Genomic DNA, 11,132 nt, shown 5'->3' with positions numbered 1-11,132 from the left:
AATGACTTTCGGTGTAAGATACGTATATGTATCATATTTAGAAACGAAATCTTATAAAAAAGTAAATAATCCATAAAAACAGAATGTTTTTAACCAAAAGAAAACAAAACTCAATACTCAAACGAACAAAGAGATCCAGTATCTATCACCCTCCCCAGATATTGTTTACAATTTATCACTCCACGGCGTGTAGAAATTGTGTCAGTCCCTGTTTATGATAAATGCATTTAATAACTTTATATTTTAAATAAAAGTTTTAAGAAAATTCTTATCTTTTCCACTCTCATAAATTAACACAAAAATACGATGTAAAGCATTCCTGCAGGCTTGTTACACCTTATATCATATTATCACATATTTTTGTCTTATTATGTATGATCAAGCTCCAATAAAAATGAAGTTGCGTGTTTTTAAAAGTACATGTACAGTATATCAATTTCTCAATGCCACAGTTTTTGCTATCTGTTTTTTTTTTATTGAAGTAGTTTTAAATGACTGAATCAACTAAACTTAAATTTCTGAAGTACACTTAAATTGTTTTGCAGATCCTGACTTTGAAGCTAACGTTTGGAACTTTTAACTTCCTTCTTCTTAATTTTGGTAAAAAAAAATATGAAATGTGCATACTTATTGACACATACATGCTGTACGGATACTTTATAAATATGTTTAATTTAATTGATTTATTTTGTGTTATTTTCCCACTGATATCTACTGGATGTAGTGGTTTAGGTAAGTTACAATTATGAAATTACAAATATGTTCTTTTTTATGTATTCCTTCAATTGATCTTATTATTATTTTTGTATATTTTTTAAAGATAATATTGCTCTACATAAAACATTTCACGTGGAGTCTGTTTATCCTGGCTTTGAAGGGAAGGAATACAGAGCAGTTGACGGCAATAGAAGTCAGAAAAAAAAGCACTGTATATTTACAAATCCAGAAAATAAAAAACCAACTTATGTATATGTTGATATTGGATATATTGCTAACATCTATAACGTCACAATTTACTACAGAAAAAAATGTGAGTAAAAGAATTCCTCATACTTTGAAGTTTTGTGTTTTGAATTGGATTCGTAACTTTCCTTGATACCATTTTACACATACAAACTGACAAACTTCAGTTACATATGTACTATAAATTGAGTTTTATAAAGAGACAAACTTTTACAATCGACGACTGACATCTACAGTTTAAAGAGAGACAAACTCCAATCACTAAAATGTAAAAGTCAGCTGTCAAATGTAAAAGTAAATCTCTTCATAAAACTCAAGAAACTATTTGTTTCATTTCTTTCCTTTTACAAATAGATGAACAAAGACTTCACGGTTATGCTCTTTATTACTCCGACAAATTGTTCAGGAAAGTACGCAGTGAATTAGATCTGGAGGGATGGAATTTATGTTACAAGGATGATTCAATAAGCGATAAACCAAATGGAGTAGAATCGCAAATTTGTAAAGGCACAGCACGTTATGTTTTAATTTACCAGAATAAATCGTGGAATCCAAAAAAGAGCCCTATTCTTGGAATTTGTGAAATAGAAATTTTTGGTAAGTTCTTTATTTTTTTCTTCAGTTTGAACGTTATCTTCTTCGGAAAAAAAAACCTTTGAAACACAATACTCCATTCAGGTTTATATTGGCAAAAATGAAACTAAATTATTTTTTCATCTTTTCCTTATAAGTTATGAGTGATTGAATTCACTCCTTTCACGATACCCTCAAAAAGTGACAATCGAAATTTCTTATTATCTTCAGTGTCTCTGTCAGGCATCTGCCGTAGCCTTAATTCTCCTTTGCATAGAGTCAGGTATGTGTTTATCTCTCATTATTCAGCCCTTTCAACAAGGCAGCCATAGTTGAAAGAGACCATCTTAAGTATATCTAACCCTATTATCGATGCAGTCCCACTGATAAGAAATAAGAAAAGAGAGAATGTAATGATTATGATAGCCTTCTGTATTTGAACAGTTTATTAGATTGTTCAAAGCAGTTTATTAGTTGTGAGATGGCAATTAAACAGGTTTCAGGCCTAGGATGAATACTAGTAGCCCACTCTTGAAGTGGCCCTTTTACACTTCAACAACATCATCACGATTCGAAAATCTCCCAATTTGTCTCTGGTGTTTGGTAAGACGTTCCAAATTTCAAGAATGTGCACAGCAATCTGTTGTTGTCTCTGTCAATACTGGGGAAACGTAATTACAAGACCCCATAGAATGTCTGTCAACGGTTAAAAACTTGCAAAACATTCGTTATACATTTCTGATATATGTCATTCTGAACACTGATTTAAATGCAGAAGGCAAGATTTTTATCCGACCAGTTTTCGTAATGTTCGGTCATCCAAATCAAAAAATCTATCGTATTTTACCTTACGGTGTGTTTCTTTTTTCCATTCTACATGTATATAGTATGTTTCTTTTTTATGTTTCCATTATTATCGTTAAATATGTTTTTAAAAATCTGGATATATTTCTGCTAAAAATAAAACTGTATTCTAAAATTCCGTTTTTAATTTATATTACAGGGTGCAATCCGAGGCAATTTAGTAAAGTAAAAGAGTGCATACCGTGCCCTGGAAAGTTTTGTGAAGTTTGTGGTACAGATGGGGTATGTTTAGGTATGCACTTAAGCAATGAATGAATATTTTACTAAAGATACCGTCTAAAATGATCGGACACACTTTTGGATTCTCCATAGCAAAATGTGGACACTGCGATTAGGACAATTCCATTTTTGCATAGAAATCCACGTGTTTATCTGTTCTGATCCTAACATAATGTAAAAGAGATGTGAAATTGCGCTTTGTGATAAAGATTTATTTTTAAAAAGCTCGTTATATTTTATTCCGTAGTAAAGTTGCAAATAAATACATCGTTTATGATTCTGTTGTGTTGTATTTCCTTAGAATGTACGAACCACAGATACGGGAACCAGTGTGAAAAGAGTTGTTCCAAATCGTGTGTTGGGGGATGTAACATCAGTACAGGTCAATGTTACAGTAAGATTACATTCTGTTTGTACACTTTTTAAAAATGTAACTAGATGTCGAATTTACATGACAAATCATCAATTTATCTACGAGTCATGTCTCATTATTTTTAACCACTCAAATATTTCCAGGTTCTTAGTACTTTTTAAAAATGAGATGCAAAAAATACGAACATGATTAAAAAAAAAGGTTTAAAATAACATGTTGCATTGTTGATTTCGATCATTAACTATGTTAAAACTTACTGGAGTTCCATTGTTAAGATTAACAATTTTTATTCAACAAGTTGTTAAAATATTCCATTTTTGAATAACATAACAGGTTGCAATCCGGGGCAATTCAGTAAAGGAAAAGAGTGCATACCTTGTCCTGCAAAGTTTTGTGCATATTGCGGTACAGATGGAATATGCTTAGGTATTTATGTATACAGATATACCGAATATGAAAGTTTATTCCTAATCTCAAATCTTACTTTTAAAAAACAATGATACAAACATAAAAAAGGGACTGATTAAAACAGTAAATCTTGCTTAGGACAAACACGGATATACCGAAATTACAGATATGACGAAGAAATTATTAAAAATTATTTGTTTTAAAAAATTTTAAACTCAGTCACAACTATTATAGCAAAATGATAGACACTGCTATGAGAGCAATTCCATGGAATTCTTTGGGAAATTAAAGCCTGATAGTGCAGTGAAAAAAAAAATAAACATAGATATGCAGTTTTGTTGATTATGTCATTTATTTAAATGACATAAGAACAATTCTATTTTTGGAAGGAAATCCACACAGTCATCTATCTGTTCAGAATATAAAATGAGAAATTACGCTTTATAATAATTATTTAAAGGCTCGTTATATTTTATTCCGTAGTAAAGTTGCAAATAAATACACCGTTTGTAATTCTGTTGTGTTGTATTTCCTTAGAATGTGAGAACCACAGATACGGGTACCAGTGTGAAAAGAGTTGTTCTGATTCGTGTGTTGGGGGATGTAACTTCAGTACAGGTCAATGTTACAGTAAGATTACATTCTGTTTGTACACTTTTTAAAAATGTAATTAGATGTCGAATGTACATGACAAATCATCAATTTATCTACGAGTAATGTCTCATTATTTTTAACCACTCAAATATTTCCAGGTTCTTAGTATTTTTTGAAAATGAGATGCAAAATATACGAACATAATTAAATAAGGTTTAAAATAAAATATTGTTTTGTTGACTTCATTAAATATGTTAAAACTTACTGGAGTTCCATTGTTAAGATTAAAATTTTTATTCAACAAATTGTTAAGATATTCTATTTTTGAATAACATAACAGGTTGCAATAGGGGGCAATTCAGTAAAGGAAAAGAGTGCATACCTTGTCCTGCAAAGTTTTGTGCATATTGCGGTACAGACGGAATATGCTTAGGTACATGTATGTATACAGATATACCGATTATGAAAGTTTATTCCTAATCTCAAATTACATTTTAAAAACAATGATGCGAATATAAGAAAAAGAACTGATTAAAATAGTAAATCTTGTTTTAAAAAAACACAGATATACCGAAATTACAGATATTACAAAGAAATTATCAATAATTATTTGTTTAAAAAATTTTCAAACTCAGTCACAACTATTATAGCAAAATGATAGACACTGCTATGAAAACAATTCCATTTATTCTTCCTTTTGGGAAATATCAACCTGATAGTGCAGTGAAAAAATAACTAAACACAGATATGCAGTTCTGTTGATTATGTCATTTATTTAAATGACATAAGAACAATTCAATTTTTGGAAGGAGATCCACACAGTCATCTATCTGTTCAGAATATAAGATGAGAAATTACGCTTTATAATAATTATTTAAAGGCTCGTTATATTTTATTCCGTAGTAAAGTTGCAAATAAATATGCTCAACAAAAAAAGTTAAGGGTTATCAAAACCTTCATATATAATTTCTACATCCATAAAGTATATTTATTCAAAATAAATTACATAATTTCCTTTGTAAAGTTACTACACATTTGATAAAAAACTGATGGTAATTGTTCAGTCGGACAGAAGAACAAGATTACCAATTATGGATACCCTCCTATTCAGAGTGAATTTGCATATACAGTAAATGCGTGATTTGCTTAATTCAAAACTGACAATTATCCAACAACTCTCAAAACTTGGTATGGCTTCCCCTTGCTTGAAAAACAGCCCTGCATCGCCTTGGGAAACTTCGAATGAGTGAACAGATGGTTTTTTGTGGTATGCGATCCCATTCCTCTACCAGATCAACTTCAAGTCCATTGGTATTGTATGGAGTAGTATACTGCTGCTGAATTTGCCTCTGAAAAACATCCAAGAGATGTTCAATAGGATTGAGGTCTTGTGACTTCGAGTGCCATCGCATTCTATAGATAGTCTCTGCCTCAAGGTACTGGTTCACTATGTTTGCTCTGTTTGGCCTGGACTTATCATCCATTAAAACAAATGCTGTCCCTATTGCACCTGTAAATGTTCTCGCAATTGGCTGAAGGATCTCATCTCTGTATCTGATACCGGTCAGTGCTCCCTTTATGATGATGTACAACTCCGTGGACCCCTGAATCGAAATGCCTCCCCACACCATAATGGAACCTCCAACAAAGCGATCACGTTTAGCCACAGAGCATTTTCTAAATTGCTCATTTTTCTGTTTCCACGATCGTCACCTTCCATCAATACAATCTACACAAAATTTTGATTCTTCACATCCATTCATAATAAATTTCAGAACTGAAATATCCTTTACTTAACTACAGTATATTTTACATAACCCTTAACTTTTTTTGTTGAGTATACATCGTTTGTGATTCTGTTGTGTTGTATTTCCTTAGAATGTGAGAGCCACAGATACGGGTACCAGTGTGAAAAGAGTTGTTCAGAATCGTGTGTTCGGGGATGTAATATCGGTACAGGTCAATGTTACAGTAAGATTACATTCTGTTTGTACACTTTTCAAAATTATTTTTAGATGTCGAATGTACGGAACAAATAAAGAACCTATCTAAATGTTACGTCTTTTTAACCACTCAAATATTTCCAGGTTCTTAGTAATTTTTCAAAGTAAAAGCAAAATAATTCATGAATCAATAAGGTTTAGAATAAAAAAGAAATATTTCACTAAAGAAAGTTATAAACAAAGAAGGTTTACAAAGAAACTTTATCCTAATTTAAATTGTGTGTATGTTTATGAAGTATATGCAAAGTGTTGGGTATTTGTGAGAGAGTAAGCTTGTATATGTGTTTGAGTGAGCGAGAAAGAAAGAGAGAGAAGCTCAATTATGAAAATGAGAAACTTTGTGTCAAAGATTCATAGATATTTTGTATTTGTGCTAATCATCTTTAAGCATGCAGTCCAGACAAGTTTGGTATCTTTTGTAACGAGACATGTGGACAGTGTAGGGAAGAACCAAATAAAGAAAGTTGTGATGACGTCACTGGAACCTGTGTCAGTGGATGTGAAAGGGGATTCTCAGGAAGATTATGTGATGAAGGTAATTCCACAATAACAGATTTACCATAGGTAATTTTAAAGTACTTTTTAGAATCTTTGCTTTTAGATATATGGAAGATTCATTTAACTTTAATTTTTTGTTATTAAAAAACATTTTTCTCTACTCAAAAATCATCCTTACAAAAACATCAGTAACATTTTCTAAAGTTTTAACGCTAGATTAACGTTTTGAAAATAGTTAATTTTGCGGATTTACTTTTCAGAGTGTAATGGAACATCATTTGGATATAACTGTAATGAAACCTGCTGTAAAACCTGTAAATGGACCGCAAACGGTATCCGACTGTGTAATAGTTCATCGGGTCATTGTTATAGTTGTGTGGCAGGAAAAAGAGGGGTTTATTGCAATGAAGGTACGTGTCAATTTGTTTAAAATATTCTATATCCCTTTTTTCAGTTTTGAAAACATTTCAATAGGTACAAAAAACATTATATGTTATATATGTTATAACTTTTCCGTCGTTTCGACACATATATGTACCAATTGCATAAAACAAATATTAAATGTTTACCTCTCATTTTCGAACAATTTACTTCAAATTTATAAAGTGTTGACATACTTTTAATCGATATCAACAAAATCTACATCCTTAAATATAGAACAACAACCCCCTATTTTTTTCTAGAAAAAATGTTTTTGTTTTTTTTAAATCACTTAAAACATTATGGATTTAAATAGGGAAATATTTAAGAATAATGATAACAACCCAATTTATATGTCTCATCTGTTATTTTTAGTCTAGCTCTAAAAAGTTCATTTAAACAATTTATTGCATTGATTTATTTCAAAAACATAGGTTCTCTAAATTTGCCTTCACTTTTTCAGTATTTTTATTTCGAGTATATGCGTTTTGTATTCAAACATGAATCTATCGTGTATCATTTGTGTATTGTCATTCAATTGAGATTTTTATTTCAGATTGTATGTCCATGACGTATGGGGAAAACTGTTTGCACATATGTGGGCACTGTTTCAATGGATCAGGATGTAACTCTGTTAGCGGAGCATGCGCAGAGGGCTGTGATGCTGGATATCAAGGGATTAACTGCAATGAAAGTTTGTACTTGTATTTTGCACTAACATATTGCAAAATTCATTTTCAAAAATTTTGCTTTGTACTTTAAAACATGGCACCATATCTACGTTAAATTAAAGTTTGTAATTGTATTTTTCAAAAACTTAATGCAAGGTTCATTATTTAAAGAAATTTAACTTCAGTCTAGAGTACTTTAAAACATGGCACCAAATGTACGTTATATTCCATAAAAAAAATACTGTGCAAAACGACTGAAAATAAAATAAAATATTTTAAAATCAGTATAAGCATTTTCTAAAGTTTTTGATAAGGGTTATCATGCTTGATTAGAACTGTACTATGAGCAATATTGTAGACGTATTTTTTCCACGGGGACATAATTTCTACTAACCTATATTTCTGTTTAAAAAGCTTGCTTTTCTAAATACAAATCGAGATGAAATTACTCCTAAAACGTTGACAATTATATACCCCTCAAAAAATGCTTTCATTATCTGCATAATACGACTGTTCGTATAGTATAAGCTTTACAGTTTATATTTTTAGCTTGCGAAAACAAAACCTTTGGTAGCAAATGCGGGGAGATATGTGGCCACTGTCGGAATGATACAGCATGTGATCCGTTCAGCGGATCATGTGACTCCGGTTGTGAACCTGGGTATCAGGGACTGACCTGCAAAGAAACCTGCGGATTTTGTCGTCAGAACACTGACTGTGATCAGTTCAACGGGACGTGTTTGGGTGGATGTCAGGAAGGATACCAAGGGGAAATCTGCAATGAAAGTAACATAAACTTGTGCTTGAAATATTATGTAATAACGAACAGTATTCAAAATCAGAAAGTCCATTAATCAATTCATATTTTGAACAAAGCATAAAGGGACCTCTAAAACATCAGAAGTGGGATAAGGTGCCATTGAGAAGCAAGTGTTTCCTGCCGAAAGGCAACATCCGCCGTTTGCTCCTTGTCAGGATTGGTAAATTACGGAAAACTCCGTCGACAATTCAGTGTTTACGTAACATATTTACATAATGGTCTAAAAATAACAATGAAAGACGTCCTGTTTTTTCTGTATTAATAAAAGTTGTATCATAGCGACGTGTGATTTCTTTTGTTAAAAGTGTGGGTTTTCTGTACATAACCCACAATTTTCTATAACTTCACCCATCGAACCGGGACAAAAGAACTATAAAATCATGCACAATTTTTAAATGAAACAATCACCTGGGCTTGTTATATCAAATTCAGGAGAGTAAAAAATAGAGTAAAAATTATCATTTATAGACAGCATTATGTACATGTAATAATTAACAATTAAAAACGGGCATGAATACTTCAACTTTAGTTTAAACAAAACTTCAAAAATCGCTTAATTTATTAAAGATATTTTTTTAAAAAGTGTCCAGGGTGACGTTAGCTAAGTAGATTCCAATATCGTTCTTTTGATAACCAACAAAGGAAAAACGGTACAAACATGAAGTAAAATCAAAGTGTACACTACTGTACTTAAATAAAGTTTTCTATTGCGGATCTAGCCAATCAAAGATCCAATTTTTATTAAATTGAAATATACAATGTACATAACTTCTAACAAACATTTCAATCAACGTACCACTGTGCACGACAGAGTATGCATCGGGTTAGCAAAACTTTAAGTTTAACCAAGTTCATGATAAATTTAAATTATTTGATTTTGACGATTAAAATTTACAAGGAAAAAATCCTATCAAATCAACATATCTCACTGAAACCAAACTCGTTAATCTTTCAATTCCATAAAAAGGACTAAGATATGTTTTATTTTTATATCGCCCGCGTGATGCAGTGGTTAGAGCGCCTGCTCTCACTGCTCAATGACACTGAGTGCCGAGGGAAGGACAAAATTTGTAGCTCTCCACCGGCATGACGTAGTGTCTCCACATGAGTGAAAAATTCTTCAGGAGAACGTTAAACAACAAACCATTAATTTTTGAAAAGTATTGTATACAAATCACTTACCCTGTACTCAATGGAGGTGGTCAGAAGGACACAAAGGAGCTTAAAATCATGTAAAATCCACATGTATCATTGAAACCAATTTACCAAACACTTAATGTTTCAATCACATGAACCATTCCGACCAATTCCTGAGCTGACTAACATATGAATGATTTTTGAAAACTATGGTACAAGTCATTTACCCCACACAATACTGTTGATTATGTGCAGATACCCGATGAGCATGGTCATAATGACAACTCGGGAGGTACATGTACGATCCCTCGTGTCATTATGACCATGCCCATCGGGTATCTGTACATAACTAACAGTATTATATGGGGTAACTACTACACAGGTTTTTTTTTTCTTTTGCAAGAAAATTTTGTACTTACTGAAAAAACATCCTTAATTGAACAAATGGTTATACAAAATTAACTTTTTTATTTGTTTTTGGGATATTTCATCTAAGCTTTTTTTCCTTAGTATGTGATATCAATTATTACGGAGAAGACTGCAACTTTACATGTAATGAACATTGCGCATGCGCAGTACCTACATCCGTGTCCATTTGTCATCACGTGACCGGGGAATGTCTTATGGGTTGTAAAGATGGCTGGATAGGGAAACGTTCTGATTCAGGTTTGTAATATATGTGAATGGTAATTGTTATCAGAAAAATAATGTTGTTGATACAAACTCATGATTTTCCTGCGATATAGATGACCGTTCCTATACTATATATTTGTCACGTTTTTAGATGATGTATATGTGGAAGCTATAGTGTCAAGATTCTGAAAGATTTCTGTTATCATTAAGGTCTTCCGTCTTCACGGAAGACCTTCTAGTGATTCTACTGTTTCTTATTATTATTATTTTTTTTTCCCCAAAATTTTGTGCAGGCGATTTCTCGAAAACTATTCGGTGGTTTTCAATGAAACTTTCAGGAATTATGCGTCATTATATGAACTTTGTTCATCAGAAGGAAAATTTGGAATACTCACTTTCGGTTCCAAGTTATTGACAGTTTTCTGATTTTAAAATGGATTTTTGTCCCCCCTTTTTTACGAAAATGGTCTAAGATATTAACTGGAGACTTGTTAGAGATGATAGATGATGACTTTTAGATATGTGAAATCACCTTTTCGTGTGTGGTCAGTACTTCCGGTCGCTAGCGGAAGCGAATTTAAAAAGTCCGTATTTTCTAACTTTTTTGTTTTTCAAAATTTTTCATTTATTTTTGGAATGTTAATAGAAACCGTTCTTATAATGCTTACTATATAATTTGTTTGAACATTGATTAATCCAAACTCTAAATATTAACATTTAAAAATCTGAAGCTGGTCCAATATGGCGGCTGCCTATGTCAACTCCGACATTTCGCAATAGGGGTTTTCAGAGGCAGCCAAGCGTTTGTTTGAACGAAAGTAAATAAGGATAAATGAAATGTAAAGGAATACGGGGATTGTCACGATGTAGATACGTTGCAATTCTGTGTCAAACTTAAGTTCAAATTCATGGTCGTCTCAAACGTCTTCTATAATTGGTTTTGGCTGGTTCTCAAA

General features: G+C 32.0%; 1 protein-coding gene across 1 annotated transcript; it reads left to right on the top strand.

Annotated features, from left to right (window-relative positions):
• Window positions 1–617: 617 nt before the first annotated feature.
• Window positions 618–10,305, top strand: LOC134239779 (multiple epidermal growth factor-like domains protein 10). Its single transcript, XM_062721929.1, has 14 exons — window positions 618–732; window positions 821–1,030; window positions 1,318–1,560; window positions 2,540–2,632; window positions 2,921–3,013; window positions 3,326–3,418; window positions 3,938–4,030; window positions 4,335–4,427; window positions 5,873–5,965; window positions 6,386–6,532; window positions 6,756–6,905; window positions 7,472–7,609; window positions 8,136–8,372; window positions 10,054–10,305. The coding sequence occupies exons 1-14, from the start codon at window positions 618–620 to the stop codon at window positions 10,215–10,217; spliced, it is 1,962 nt and encodes a 653-aa protein (XP_062577913.1). The 3' UTR covers window positions 10,218–10,305.
• The last annotated feature ends 827 nt before the right edge of the window (window positions 10,306–11,132 follow it).

The sequence above is a fragment of the Saccostrea cucullata genome, unplaced genomic scaffold (assembly GCF_032062105.1).
Source record: "Saccostrea cucullata isolate Sc308-1 unplaced genomic scaffold, CSIRO_AGI_Scuc_v1 ctg14062, whole genome shotgun sequence".
In the NCBI taxonomy this organism is placed as follows: domain Eukaryota; kingdom Metazoa; phylum Mollusca; class Bivalvia; order Ostreida; family Ostreidae; genus Saccostrea; species Saccostrea cuccullata.
The sequence above is the reverse complement of the archived record's forward strand: the minus strand, read 5'-3'. Positions and strand labels throughout refer to the sequence as shown.

What these genes read in the sequence shown, in the direction of transcription:
- LOC134239779 (XM_062721929.1), top strand. Translation starts at nt 618, where the DNA reads ATGTGCATACTTATTGACACATACATGCTGTACGGATACTTTATAAAT. An exon ending in AATTTACTACAGAAAAAAAT is followed by an intron (nt 1,031 to 1,317) that starts GTGAGTAAAAGA and finishes TTTTACAAATAG; the next exon opens with ATGAACAAAGACTTCACGGT. An exon ending in TTGTGAAATAGAAATTTTTG is followed by an intron (nt 1,561 to 2,539) that starts GTAAGTTCTTTA and finishes TTTATATTACAG; the next exon opens with GGTGCAATCCGAGGCAATTT.